The 14,909-nt window shown below is 40.0% G+C and overlaps 1 protein-coding gene across 7 annotated transcripts in view; it reads left to right on the forward strand.

The window, feature by feature from the left end:
• The window catches only part of LOC100228927 (radial spoke head 10 homolog B), a 15,956-nt gene continuing 1,047 nt past the window's right edge, over positions 1 to 14,909 (forward strand). Inside the window, exons 1-19 of one of the 7 annotated variants that reach the window (XM_072935893.1) lie at positions 1 to 1,055; positions 2,103 to 2,398; positions 3,132 to 3,207; positions 3,402 to 3,470; positions 3,665 to 3,838; positions 4,380 to 4,465; positions 5,086 to 5,206; positions 5,995 to 6,171; positions 6,830 to 6,971; positions 7,433 to 7,554; positions 8,018 to 8,207; positions 8,921 to 9,029; positions 9,114 to 9,193; positions 9,285 to 9,433; positions 10,211 to 10,315; positions 11,365 to 11,538; positions 12,771 to 12,822; positions 13,325 to 13,435; positions 14,520 to 14,715. In XM_072935893.1, the coding sequence (XP_072791994.1) occupies positions 2,136 to 2,398; positions 3,132 to 3,207; positions 3,402 to 3,470; positions 3,665 to 3,838; positions 4,380 to 4,465; positions 5,086 to 5,206; positions 5,995 to 6,171; positions 6,830 to 6,971; positions 7,433 to 7,554; positions 8,018 to 8,207; positions 8,921 to 9,029; positions 9,114 to 9,193; positions 9,285 to 9,433; positions 10,211 to 10,315; positions 11,365 to 11,538; positions 12,771 to 12,822; positions 13,325 to 13,435; positions 14,520 to 14,715 (2,396 nt within the window). In that variant the 5' untranslated portion in view covers positions 1 to 1,055; positions 2,103 to 2,135. Of the gene's footprint in view, positions 1,056 to 1,148; positions 2,399 to 3,131; positions 3,208 to 3,401; positions 3,471 to 3,664; positions 3,839 to 4,379; positions 4,466 to 5,085; positions 5,207 to 5,994; positions 6,172 to 6,829; positions 6,972 to 7,432; positions 7,555 to 8,017; positions 8,208 to 8,920; positions 9,030 to 9,113; positions 9,194 to 9,284; positions 9,434 to 10,210; positions 10,316 to 11,364; positions 11,539 to 12,770; positions 12,823 to 13,324; positions 13,436 to 14,519; positions 14,716 to 14,909 lie in introns of those variants that run through there. The other 6 variants (XM_030285012.4, XM_030285015.4, XM_030285013.4 and 3 more) reach the window with 6 other exon arrangements.

The following is a 14,909-nucleotide window of genomic DNA, read 5'->3' on the forward strand; positions in this document are numbered from 1 at the left end:
GGTACACAAGTTAAAATATTTTTTTCTTATACCAAAGCTGGATTTTGTTAGATAATGATGTGGAACTTAAATGTTGCATTTAAAGATTAATTTCCTGATATCTGTGTTTAAGTCTTGAATAGAATAATTAGTCTGGCATCATTACTTTTCATTACCATTGTCCCCTTCCAAATTCCAAACTTGTTTTTCAAGAACAGGGATTCTTTTTCTGATAAATAATGGGGAAAATAGCTGTTTCATCAGGGCCGGTCAGGTCAGTCCAAATTCTACCTCAGTACAATCAAAGGTAGAAAATGGTAGATTTTCTAGGTAAAATATAACCATTAAAACAGGTAGCTACGCTCTTCCGGTTCTGTAGGACCAAGATTTGACCCAAGAAATCTGTGTTTATGTATTATGTTCCCTTCACACTCCATTTGCCGCTGATGCAGCTGTGGCCATGATGCTGCTGCTCTTCCTCCAGTCCGCGCCGCTTCTCCGAGTAACATGGCAGAGCCGTGCCCGTGCTACCTAGCACGGTTGTGGCCAAAACCTTCAGCAGATGGTCGGCGTTCGTGTGGAGCCGCGGGTTCGCAGCGCTGCGCTGCCGGTGTGGGAACCGGCCCGGCCGGGCCCGGGCCCCGCGGCGGCCGCGGCGGCGTCGTCACGGCTACGGCAGCGCCGCCGCACTGCGCCTGCGCGGAGAGGGGCTCGGCACCGGCCCCTCAGACACGGCTCGGCACCGACCCGGGCCCGCTGTGCCTCAGACAGGGCTCGGTAAGGGTTCGGTACCGGCCCGGGCCCGCTGTGCCTCTAACAGGGCTCGGTAAGGGCTCGGTACCGGCCCGGCCCCGCTGTGCCTCAGACAGGGCTCGGTAAGGGTTCGGTACCGGCCCGGGCCCGCTGTGCCTCTAACAGGGCTCGGCACCGGTCAGATCCCGCTGCTCCTCGGACCGGGCTCGGCACCGGCCAGATCCCGCTGTGCCTCAGACAGGGCTCGGCACCGGCCCGGCCCCGCTGTGCCTCACAAAGGGTTCGGTACCGGCCCGGCCCCGCTGTGCCTCAGACACGGCTCGGTAAGGGTTCGGTACCGGCCCGGCCCCGCTGTGCCTCAGACAGGGCTCGCTAAGGGCTCGGTACCGGCCCGGCCCCGCTGTGCCTCAGACAGGGCTCGCTAAGGGCTCGGTACCGGCCCGGCCCCGCTGTGCCTCAGACAGGGCTCGCTAAGGGCTCGGTACCGGCCCGGCCCCGCTGTGCCTCAAACAGGGCTCGGTAAGGGTTCGGTACCGGCCCGGGCCCGCTGTGCCTCAAACAGGGCTCGGTAAGGGCTCGGTACCGGCCCGGCCCCGCTGTGCCTCAGACAGGGCTCGGTAAGGGTTCGGTACCGGCCCGGCCCCGCTGTGCCTCAGACAGGGCTCGGTAAGGGCTCGGTACCGGCCCGGCCCCGCCGTTCCCCGCTCGGGTGCCGGTGAAGGTGGGGCTGTCCCTGCCGGCCCTTGCCGCTGCGGCACTCTCAGGTTGGGCTCTTGCACTACCAAGCGGTGATACCCGGCTGTAATAGGATTGCAGCTGTGCCCGCAGTCCTGTAACCTTCAGGCAGCTCTCAACTGGCAAGATAACTACAAGATTTGGTGGTTATGCTGTGCTGTGGTTCAGTCTGCAACTCATAACTTGGAAGGCAAGTTAAATCAGTAATAGTAGTGCAGGTGTAACTTCCCAGAACTTGCCAAATGCGTATCTTTGAGAAATGGCTTTCAACTTTTCAATGTAATTAAATCTAATAGCTAAAAATCGGGTAAAGATGGAAATCTCCATGTGGCAAAAGTAAGTCTACTGATAACACCTCCATCACAGTAGTTTTGATGGAAGACTTGGACGTAATTCAGAGACGTTGCTCCCTGTTAACCTTGTGGCCTGCCTGCCACAAGCTGACACTACTGGCTTGAGGAATTGCTGTTACACAGATTACTTTAATACATGCATTTGTAATAATCACAGAAATACTGTGGGTTTGTGTTTTTTGGGTTTTTCTTTTTTGGTAGTTGTCTGTGTTTTGGTTTTTTTTAACTAGCTTATAGATTAAGAATATGTATGTAAGACAGAAATAAATTTTCATTTTTCAGAAGGGAAATACACACTGAGACAATTCAGTAGCTATGACAAATGACAAAAAGAAAGATGGCAAGAAGAAAGATGCCAAGAAAGATGGTAAGAAGGAAGCTGTTGAGAAGTCAGAAGAATCTCTAGATACTACAACTGATAGTGGCTTAACAAGGCTGTCAGATTTGTGGAGTGAGTCATTGAGTGAAGAAATTCCAGCAATTCCAGAGGCACCAGATAAAGAGGTAGAGGAACCACCAGTCCAGCCTGTTCCCGCCATCCATGAAGAGCCTGTTCTTGCTCAAGTGATTATAAAAAGGTACACTTGTTACAAATACAGCAGTGAAGTCAAGAACTCTCATTTATGTATCTCTGCTGTAGCCAGTGTCATACAAACACTGATTTGAAGCCAAGAATCAGGTTATTCAGACCTAGTAGCAGTGGCACCTTAGGAGATGTACATGTGGAATTCTGCTGCCTTCTTGCATCCTAGAGTTCTGCTGGTGCTCTCTGCCTGCCCAAACCCTCATTCTTTCAGCTTGTTCACCTTCAGTGAAGTTTTGTTAAGGTATACAGATAACTAGTGAAGGAAAATATATTATGTAATCTTTAGTTGTTGCTGCCTTTTAATGCTTAAGGCTGCTCATATCTCTTCAGAATATCCTAAGCCGAGGAAGCAGGTGAATGGCAATGTTAACAAAATTCTTTTGTATTTCAGTGTGATGTTTGTATGAAATGTTTCATATACCAACAGGCCTGACTGTAAGGTACAAAATGCTACCAATGTGGGGTTTTTTTCTTAATTGAAGGAAATATGGGTCTGAGGCAACACAATTATGTGGAGTGTTACAAAGAAGGTTCCAAAAACTGAAAATTTTCTTGTTCATTACTCTACACAAGATGCATCAGCTGACCTGTGTGTAGGCCATGGTAAATAAAAGGTCATTTATGATCATGTATATGATCGTTTATGTGATTATATGGTCACTTATGTGATTTAGATCTATTGGTAGTGACTTGAAATCTTCATCTTTAGTTTGTTTTCTTTGTAGCTATGAAGGTGAAAAAGTTGATGAATTCTATGAGGGCGAAGGATTTATATGTTTTGAGGGAGGAAATACGTACAAGGTGAGTATATAAATTCTAAAAATTAGTGGAGTAAGTTTTCTCTTTAAAGCACCAAGAAGCATTAAAACTCTTCATTTGAAACTAGTAGTTGGAGGAGAATTAATGTGTCATTCTGTTAAAATCTTACAGTCACTGTAAGCTTCAGCTGTGGTAAGAGTAAATCTGCAAATGATACTATTCTCTTCATTTTGAAGGGTCTATTTTCTGAAGGACGTATGAATGGAGAAGGGACTTACACATGGGCTGATGGAGTAAAATACGAGGTAAAGTAAAATTTAAGTTATAACTGGACACAGTTGCACCCAGTTAGATGTGCAAAATGAGGGAAAGTAGAAAAGTTGCAGTAATTGGTGGCAGCTGCAGAGCTGAGGCAGTGATTTCAGTTACAAGCCTGACCTGTCCCAGAAGGTTAGGAAACAGAAAGTCTTAGATTTGGATGTTGACTTTAATCTTTCAGGGAACATTTGTTAAGAATGTGCCGATGCATAATGGCCGTTATACCTGGAATGATGGCAGTGTTTACGAAGGATCAATCCAAGATGGACTTAGGCATGGGTATGGAGTTTTCAGGAGCGGTACTCATCCAATTTCTTACATTGGTTATTGGTGCAATGGCAAAAGACATGGAAAGGTCAGTAAAAACTAAATGAGAGCATGGGCTCGGGTGACACCTTCAGGAACAGCAAGTGTTACTGTGCAGGGTTTTCACAAAAGTGTTTTGTTCTGTTGCATGGTCTTATGCTGTGTAGAGATTTATTTTTCCTAGGGACCTTTTCTGAGGTTGTGAATACAATACTGTAGGCCTACTGTTGGAAATCAAAGTCTGAATGGGTCAGTAAACTGATCTACCTCAGACTGAGTATTGTAATTAAGATGCCAAGGTTAGCTCTCTTAAAGTATTTCTAAAAGGTTTGAAAAGCATGGTAGACTTTGATGTAATGTAATAGGATTTTTCTTTTGAACATTTGGTGTTTAAGGTCTTACCTAATATTAATCAAAAGAGCCTGTTTCCTTTATTTAATTGTATCCCTTCAGTTGCTTTCAGTACAGTGAGTCAAAATGATGTTCTAAGTATTAGAACATGATTACAAGCATAATATCATTTGTATGTGGTGTTTTATTCAGGTAGATGAATATTTAGGTATTTAAACTGACTGTGCTATTTGTTTCAGGGTGAAATTTATTATGATCAGGAACACACCTCCTGGTATTCAGGTGATTGGGTAAATAATGTCAGAGAAGGATGGGGATTCAGACGGTAAATATGGTAACACTTGTTCTTACCCTCAACGTTTTTTATTTTTGTGTATTATGTTGCAGTTTCTTGTGTTGTTTAAAGTGGGTACAAATGCTGTCATTTTATAGAAGCGTCTACCTTCTGCAGTGGAATAAAAAATGTACAAAGTGCTTTATGATAACAGAACAGACCTTTAGAAGTTTATTTTTATGTGCAGTATTTCTACTGACCGTTCACACAAAAGAATAGCTTAAGACAAAATCCCAAATCAGCTTTGGTAAACCACAATTAAGTACTGAAAAACAAACACACTTGACTGATTTGAGTGGATGAATCTGCCTTATGAATAAATGACTCATCTATACAATTATATATAAATAAATATTGTTAATAGCTATGGCAAAGACTTTTTGGGGAAAAGAGTTGGTTATTACTTCTAGTGATTTCTAAATTAAAAGTAGGAGGTAAACAGTGCCTACAATAAAACCTCTATGTCCATGTCATAGTGAGTCAATTTTCAGTTGAATGCTTCTATTTAGCCTTAATAAATTATAAATTTATTAGCAATGAGGTTTCACATAAACCTTCCATAAGATCAGCACAGAATTTAATATGAATTAACTTATATTAATATTTTGCAGTTACAGATCTGGAAATACCTATGATGGTCAGTGGAAGAAAAATCTACGACATGGATGTGGAAAAATGATATGGCTGACAGATGATCAAGAGTACGAAGGACAGTGGCAGTGTGGCTTACAGGTATTAACTTCTTCCCCAGAAACCCTGCTTTAGTCCACCACTCTAGGAAAGCTAAACAGGGGGTTTTGTGCAACATCAAAGGAGCTTTGTACAATTTTTGCCAGTTGAGTTTGCCAGTTGAGATAACAAAAACATGTTCTTTATTGTAAATTGATTCTTATGTTAGCAATATTTAAATTGTTAAAGGATTTTGATTTAGTCTTATAAAATCCAAATTTCATTCCTTAGTGGAAAATATAAACATTTTTCAATTAAAAAAAAAAGTTAAAGAAGTGTTTGTGACTTAGTTTGAGCTATGACTTCAGCAGTAGGTATATGTGGCAGTTTATTTCTGTGTTACCTATAAAATACTAATCCACACTGTTCCCTCTTGGAAAAGTTTTATGATGGAAGACAATTTTGTGGCATTTTCAGTTCCTTCCATTTATTATTGTTATTCTGTTTAAAAAAGAAGGTGAGTTACTTGCTGTGTCTTTTCACTCTGCCTAAAATTGTCAATGAGTCCAGCTTGTGGACCATCCTGACTCTGTGGCATGGTGTTCCTCACCTGGCTTTGCACTACAGGAGAAGGATTCAGGGAGGAAGGGTGGGTATCTTTCGGAGTCCCACGGTAGAGCTTGCTCAAGTATGTGTTGATGCAGTGCATCCTCTGGGTGCTTCTCGCATGTACCTTTGTAGGATCTAGTTCTGTCCCTGCTTTAAAGTGCTGCAGCCATCAGGTGAGGGTTTTTATTTCAGAGAATTGCCAAAGTCTGGACCTGTTTATTAAACACAGATTTTTTTTTCAGCATGGTTCTGGCATGCACACGTGGTTTTTGAAGAAAATGGAATTGTCTCAGTATCCTCTACGGAATGAATATGTGGGAGATTTTGTAAACGGGGAGCGCCATGGACATGGGACATTTCTTTATGCTGATGGAGCAATGTACAGTGGAGAATGGGTGCATAATAAGAAGCATGGCAAAGTGAGTATTGTCAGAACTACAGCCGAGCAAGCTGTTCTGCTCTGTGTAGTGGATCTCTAGATTTCTGTACAGCAAACTGCATTCAGTTTGCAGTGTGGATAGAATCCCCACAGGAAGGGCAGAGAGTCCACTGAAAGTAGCTGGAGTCCTTCCAAGGACACAGGCTGACTCTGTGATTAGATATGTTTTGGGTATATACAAAGACAAATATTCCACTGTGGAGATTTTCAGTTCCATAGGTGCATCTTGAGTTTTGCAGTGGTTGGTCAGAATTTCACACTTCCACTGTGAGGTAATGGATTTCAAGCTGTCCTTGCACAGAGAAGTTCTTAAAACCTCTCATAAAACAGACTTTTGAAAAAACTCTGAGTGGGGTGCCACATATGCAACCTAAGGAGTACAAACAAGTCTTTCTATATGGGGGAGAAATACTTTTCAAAATCAAACAAATATATAGTCAGTCCTTTATCCCAACAGTGTATCTATTGAATCGGCGACAAAATGCATTATAAAAGAGGGCAGGAAAAATTATTTTGCTGTATTTTATTTCATATATTGCATTTTAGCCAAGATTCTGAAAAGGAAATTTGACTGAGAGAATTAGTGGTTTAGGGTTTTTTTAATCTTTATTTTATATTTATAATTAATCTGTCTGTAGGGCATATTTTTCTTCAAGAATGGTCACAAATTTGAAGGAGAGTTTGTAAATGATCGTCCCGTGAAATATCCTGCTCGTCAAAGGTCTGCTGTGAAAGCCAAGAACCAGAGAGCCACTAGCCCAAGAAGACGTTCTGCCATTAGTGAGCAGCTTAACAAAACAAATTTTACTTAGTTCACATTTTGTTGTTCCATTTTACTAGAATATGAAACTATTTATACATACTCAAAGACCAGACATATTTCTTGAAAGAATTTAGATAGAAATGGGAATCGTGGCTTTTCCTTCCTTGCTATGTTTCCTGTGAGTGACCTTTGGAGTGAAGTGACACATCAACACCACATCATGTAATGAATGGAACTATTGTGTGACAGTTTCACAGCTTTTTTAATATCTGAATTTCCTTTTAATTAGGGGCTGATTTGACAGAATTGCTCTTCAGGTGTTCTGCTGTTGGTTGTGAAATCGCTGCTTCTTACTGTGAAGGAATCTATTGCTCCAAGTCAGAAATATAAGAAGGAATAATACACATTTTGTTTTTCTTTGGGTGCATATATTAAGCTTTGTTTTAGTTTGTTCTAACTTATTTTATTTGCTTGGTAGAAAGGACCAGAGTCATTAATGCCTTGGGAAAGACTTCTTTTCTGGGATCAGATATTGATTTGGATTTACCGTCACTGCTTGTCTTGTTCACAAAGAAAGACAGAGAGGAAGAAATGCAACAAGTATAAGTCTACTGTTTGATACTTTCAGTTTTCACCTCTATTGTGTTTCATACTGCTTTATTTCTAGTTTATTTGTGTTAAAGTAACTCTTTCCATTAAACAATTGTTGAAAATCTGAAGGCCATGAAAACAGAAAAGCAAAAACAATGAATAGACAGTATTATCTCATCTGAGCTTCCACTAAAAAAGGCCAGTTAAAAATAGGTTAACATATCTGGAAGGGCATTGAGCAACCAGCTTTAGCTACTCCGAGGTTTGTCCACTGACAGGATGATTTGTTTTTATCAGTCACCAAAACCCTTTTGAGCTGAATCATTACTTTTGAGTAATGCTTTTGTGAACACTTAGCCAGGGATATGCTAAGTTGCAATGTCAAATGATTATCTGCCCAGTTACAGGATCAATACAAACTGATCTCTTCTTGCTTTGAGATGATGCTGAAAACATATCCTGCTTTATTTAGGTAGAATTGGCTGTGTTGAGGCATATTTCAAAATTGAGAAAAGCCTACTGCTTCTACAGTACCTTAGGCTATGCTCCTTCTTCTGATGGCACTTACACCCTGACTATGCTGCAGTTTTGGAGGTTTCTGAAGGACTGCAAGTTTCATCTGTCCTCTGTAACTCTCGCTGAAATAGATCGACTGTTGAGAGGTTTGTATTCCTGGTGAGCACAGTTGAGAATGGAGGAATTTTAATAGTTACCTGTGGAGAGTTGGAGTGGCAAGTTCTCCTGGCAGCTCAGCTCTGGGAGTTAAGTGGTCCTGAGTCAGTACCTCTGTGCCTGTGAGTTCTCAGTGGATCAATTTACACTTCTCTGGGCACTTCTGGTCCTTAGATGAGAAATTACAAAATTAAAATACAACATAAAAAATTGCACTGAAGAGCCATCTGTTCAAAATATGTATTCACCCTGGTCTTGCCATTACTATTTAAGAGAGAGAGAATTTTGAGAAAGAAGTAAGAGAAACAATTTTTTTTCAGTGTTCTTAACCTTGGTTTGCATGTAGTATTTTTTTTTTTTTTGTCTTCCATAGAGCCAGTTAATCAATCAAATCTCTTTAGACCTGCATTGTCCTTAGTATGTGAAATGTTTAACTCCAACTTTGAATCTCCTTTTATTTCTATATATGCTGAGTGGCTGCATTTCTAGAAAGAGAATTGTCCAAGATCCAGCTACAGGTGGACAGTTCTCCCTTGAGATTTGTTTGAAGTGCTGCATTGTCTGGTGTGAGTCTTCCAGGAGTGTTGTTACACTGCAATAGGTGCAGATGGAGAGGATAAGAAAGGCTGACAAATCAATATGCCTATAAGCATTTTAATATACATGAGGACAGTAGAAATTTGTTTTTTTAAAAATTTTTCAGGTCATAAACCACTGAAGCAGATACATGATCCAAGTGATTTATTACTGTTCAGAACATTTGTATCCTACCTTGTTCACCTGGCATTTCATATCTATCATGAAGAGTACAAGTAAGTTTTGTCTTTTAGTGAAATTTATTTTAGTGTAATCAATTTGAATCTTCCCAGACAAGAATGTTCTTGTTTCAACTGTAGAGACAAAGTTCCTCATCTGCAGAAGTGTTTCTTAGAAATGATGTCCAGGAATGTTCTTCCCTCTGCCTGTCATGTCCAAGGTAAGCAATGCTATTGCAGAATTCATCAGTTAGTATCACATGCATTGCAGTTTTATTATTAATATTATTTTTTCCCAATTAATTTTGAAAGGTATCTTATATTCTGATGAAGAATTCACATCTTTTGCCATGAGCTACCGTGAGAAATGCTGGGAAATATATGGAGATTTTTGCAGACCATGTCCCAGATCTCCATTTGAACCCACATTGAAGCTGAGGCAATTCCTCTGGATGTTGGATGTAATAATCTAATTTTTTGTGTGTGTGTGTGAATAGATGTGCTTTCTTTGTTTAGTTTATTTGAGTCTTTTAAAATAGTCCCTGTGGCTTCTGCACAGTTGAAAACATGGGAGTGAGGTTATTTGTGCAAATTGTCCAAGGAGCAGGAAGGAAACAGTTGTTCTATTATCTACTGTTATTTATGCATTTTTCAGGATCTGAATCCTAATTTTTTACTCTTATCAAATCCTAGACAAATTGTTTAAGGGAATATAAATATTTTTGGTGGTCCCCATTGTGTCTCCCTCTGCCCTATCTATAAAATGTACATATGAATGTGTCATATTGTTAAAGACTGACAGGTATTGAAATAACACTGTAAACCATTTCAATAATATATTTACTACATGAAAAGCATGAGATTCTATACTAAAATTCAGTAATTTGGGAACAGATCAAGATTAGTATCAAGGTAGAGGACAATTCCCCCTGATATGCCTAGGGTTTGGGTGCTTGACTTCAGAGCAATTGTCATGAAGAAAAGATCGGATAGCAAAATTTTAAATTTTATATTTTTGTTTATGAGCTTTCTGGAGTTCTTTTGTAACACTGCTTTCGCAATCTAGGGAAAATGCCCATTGGCTTCAATAGGACTAGGATTTCTTCTGTTAATTATATACATGGAAGTATCATTTGAAACCACTAGAAATTTTGGCAAAGGCTTGAAAGGGAGGTAGATTAGGTCCATGTGGGGAACGCCTTAAGTGCTGTTAACATGTGATATTTATTCTTACCCAGGATCTTAAACTTCTCAATGAACAATTAACTGCTCCAAGAGTTTTGGGAATACTTGTCAAAGTTGCCTGCCTACCTGGCATCTATGGTGTCAACCTGGAGCTGGAGGTGTGTATGGAAAATAAAACCTAGTCCGTTGCTACAGGAACAGTTAAAATTGCTTTTAAGAACTGCTGTGAATGCTGTCGTACCTGTTGGAACAGGAGAAAAAGGAATTAATTTATTTTTTAAAAAATAGAGTAAAACTTGAGCCTCTATTTTTGTCTTCCTTTGTTCTGCTTATATCTTTTAGTTTAGTTCATGTACTTCTATGTTTTTCTTAATTACCTCGTCTTAGCACAGTCTCAGCATACTTGACCATTCAGAGAGGTCCTTAGGAGTGCCATGATCCCTGCAGGGAAATCCCATTTCCAGTGGAGTTCTGTCTGTGGGGAGCTGCCTGACAATATGGATATGCAGTAATCACAGAGGGATTGATCACTGCTCTTCCAGCTGCTGAGGCTCTTAAGGTGGATTGTTAATTAAGATGTGAACCCACTGATCCTGAAAATCTGGTGATGCAAGAAACCTGATTAGTGACATGTGGGGTGCTGCCACCTCAGTGAGGTCAAGTAGTGACTGTAGAAGACTCTTGTGCTACCTGAGAACTGGCCTAGTACAGAGGTTTTTCACCCTTAAAAAATTAACTCTTACTTAGCAGCGGTCTCTTGTAAATGACATAACTGAATTTGTTTTAATCAGGATCTGATAAACTGAACACACAGTGGAAGTCTAACTAAGGAATCCATTATAACCCCACTCTTGAGGTTTCAAGCAGCATCCCATGCAATTAAAATATGATGTTTTAGGTAATGGCTGTAGTTGTGAGTTACTTGTTAGAGAAATTTCTCATAGCTCCAGATACAACAAAAATCAGTGCAGTGTTTTAGCTCAATATGACTTGTATAAAGTGTAATGCATCATATCCTCTCCTGATTTTTTTGAGCTTTGGCTATTTTCAGTTTTTCTTCAGAAGAAGGAATGTATAACTAGACAAATGAGGCCAGAGTGACTTCACTACCACTTCTGAATTCTTTGCTTGCTCAAGTACATAGGCCTGTTAATTAAGAGATTTTGTGAAAATGAACTCATTTACCACTGCCTTTGTTTTACTCTAGATGGTTTTTCTGGAATTTTTTGAAGCTCTTCTTGAATGTGCATTGGTGCATGTTGCTGAGGATATGATCCTGAAGAAAGAAGCTCAAGATAATCAGAAAAGAAGCAGCTTTGAAATCAAGGCGTTCTCCAAGAAAACCTCAGCTGCGTCTGTCACAGAACATTTTCCACCTCAGGTAAAGTTGATGCAGACCTGTTCAATATTATTATGTGTCCACTGAGAGAGTGAAGCCAGGCCCTGAAAATGGTCTGTTTCCTGACCATGGAAACCAATTTCCCCTTTTTGCATAAACAAATACTTGATTGGGTCCTTCTGCTTTTTCTGTTTGTTGGCACCTTAAGTTGTAACATCAGTGTAGACAGTTTTAACATATTTGCACGTTTTCCTAGATAACTGTAAATACACATAGAGTACTTCTGAAGGGAGAGTATCTGGGGAACTGACAGATTGGTTGGCTGGTGAAAGATATTTCTCTTCTGCATTAAGCTGAATGTCTGAAATTGCCCTGTAAAAATGGCATTGCAGCTGTTATATGTAGCAAGCCTTGCTGTGTGCCAGCAGTTGGGCTGTCCTCTTTTTCTTTTTGCTAAACTTCTGAATAAGGATTCTGTAGGTTGTGAGATGCTGCTGTGACACTGGTGCAATTTCTGTATACAGAGTAGTTGAAGACATAAATTAGAATTGTTATTATTTGGAATTCTGCACAAGATTAAAGCGTTTTTATTAATTTAAGGAGTAGTCACAAACATAATTTCACAGCCTCTGTGAGCCAGTAGTGACACTGTATACCACCATTTCCCATTCTTTGGCCAGTTGTTCCCACCCTAGGCACCCATTCCCTTGTAGCATCACTGCAATCAGTGACACAGTTGAACAGTCAAGTGGTCCAGTTAAAATAGTAAAAAAAAAAAAAAAAGAAAAAAGGAAAGAAAATCTTGATTTAAATTTACTGAGGCTAAAATTTTTCTTGTACTACATTTCATTAGTGCAGCAGAAGTATAATTGGTACAGACATAAATGATGACACTTCTGAGGCAGCTGAGCTCTACACTCAGGAGCAGATGAACAATAAATGAACAATATGTAGAGCAACATGTAAGAACAGAGGAACAAGTCAAAGAATAGGAGCGTTCATTTTCTGTAGTGCTGTCTTAGCCTAGCTCTGAAATAGGATAATCCTACTTGCCTGGCTGGTATTGAAGGTAAAGTGTTTCCTGGTAATACTTGAAAAGGTGAAACATTCCTGCAATATAAATGTTTTGAGATAGGCATGACTGCAGGATGCATTTGGCTGGCAGAATGCTTTGGAAATGGGAATTTGCATGACTCAAAGGGACTTGGGATTTCACTTTGTGATTTGAACACAGGCCCAGACATTTAGTAACTGAATTTAAAACTTCTTGCCAGCCACCGAGCCCTTCTGAAGACACAAAGCCTGCTCATCAACCTTCTCTACTGGGTGAGTACTGTATAACGTGGCTTGAGGAGATTCACTTTTTCTGCAACTTTGAAAACAAATAAACAGGAGCTGATCATGGAAACAGTTGATGTGTTGCAGTTACAGAGGGCAGCTCCATTTAGTTTGGCAATTATGACAAAGTTTATGTTTAGCTTTCCATACCTGCTGTACACAGATGGCTGGACAAGTTGGAATCTCTGAATTTTCTCTGCTTTTAATTAGAAGCTATCACTTTTTTCTTTAAAAATTACTTTAAAGGCTTTTAAAACCTTAATTCTTCCTGTTCTGTCCCACTCATGTGGGCATGGAAACAGGAGCTTGAACTCTGCCTTGTGCCTTCATTAGAAACAAACTTTTCATCATTTCAGAAGTACTTTAACCACAGATCTAACTTTCAGGGCAGATGACGACCTATATTTGTTTGTGCTGAAGATCAAACTTGGAATTTCATGCACAGGATTAAAGGCTGAGTAATTTTAATTTTCTTTCTTTACAATATCAGAAACTGTTCTCTCATTTCCCATGACTCCTGGAGAAAGCAAAGATGACGTGTCATTGCCGAACAAGGATGTAAAAGAAGAACAAGATTCTTGTCCAGAAAAGGAATTGATAGGTAAAACAATCATACTGTTTTAGGACTTAACACATACACACAAATCTTTTGTAGCTCTTGAATTGTGAAGTTTTATTTGTATTGACAGATTTCAGCTTGTCACAAGAGGGCAGTAAATGAGCATTAATTCTGGAGGAAGATTTTTTTTTTTAAATTTAAAATATGTTTAAAAAGATAATAAAGCTTCATAATTAAATGAGAAATTTAAGTACCAACTTACATAGTTTTCCCAATTTTAAACTGCTGCGTTTAATTTGTAGGGCATCTATAAGCTGTAATTTGTATTTACTCTGTGAGAAGCTCAAGCTGCAAGCCTGTCTGTGGAGTGTCTTGGACAAATAAAATGTATTACTGCCATGTCCTGCTGCTTCTACTTAAAATAAGAATTATTATTAGTGGTGTGCCACCACTAGCTGGGATAAGATGTCTTATGTTAGGACAGGCCAACATTCAGGCAGAAGAGATGTTCCATAAGAGCACTTTGGTATGTTGAGGGTCGTAGTTTTCTGTACCATCTTCCTTCCAGCTGATTAGCAGATCTCATCTGGGTTGGTCTTTGTGTTTGTTAAATGTTTTCTGCTGCTACAGAACTCAAATCCAAGAACAGAGTTAGACAAGGATCTTGGTGTAGTCATCAGCTCTTTTGCTGAAATCTGGTGGGTGAAACGTTACACGTCTGAAAAACTGTTCAGGGCCCATCACCTGGGCCAGGCCTGTTTCCTGACATGACAAGGGACACTGGCACACACCTCTGTCCTTTCAGTGGTCATGTTTGTTCATCCCTTACCCCATGCACAGGAGTCACAGATACTGAACTGTCATCAGGTTACTGCAGAAGACTCTTATCACAGGATTAAAGGGAAGAGTTCATTGCCTTTTTGTGCCATTCCTAGGGCCAAGTCATTGCAGCCTCACAAAAGGGCCATCCCCTCTCAGTTCAAAGTGTCTCACACCTTTCATCCTCTGTACTGTGCAGAAACCAGACCTTCCCTTTGCAGAGTATAAGAGCTGAAATATTGTAGTCCAAAACACATTTGAATAGAAGTGCCCTGCTAAATAAACATGTTTAATTTACATCTTGCAGATGAAGCAAAAGAAGATAAAGATGAACAAAAGGAGCTATTTAGTTTCTGGATGTGTCAGGTGGAATCCTTCTTCACAACTAAGTTCTTCCCTGCGTTTGAACATGAAATAGCATTGAGAAATAAAATAAAAGAAAAAAAAAAGCAGGATGCTGAATTAGCTGATCTGAGAAAGATCCAGGCTGAAGAGCTGGAAAGGTGAGTGTTGAATCTTGTCTGGCAGTACTGTTATCCTTTATCTTCTAGCAAAATAATTGAAAATGAGAAGTGTGCTTAAGAAAGTAATGTAGCATACTGTACCTGGAAAACAAATTCACACAGGTTTCATTAGTAACATACAGAATATAACTCATGTGCTTTCTGCTACTGGCTGGAGTAACAAATACAGGCTG

Source organism: Taeniopygia guttata, chromosome 14 (assembly GCF_048771995.1).
Source record: "Taeniopygia guttata chromosome 14, bTaeGut7.mat, whole genome shotgun sequence".
Taxonomy (NCBI): Eukaryota; Metazoa; Chordata; class Aves; order Passeriformes; family Estrildidae; genus Taeniopygia; species Taeniopygia guttata.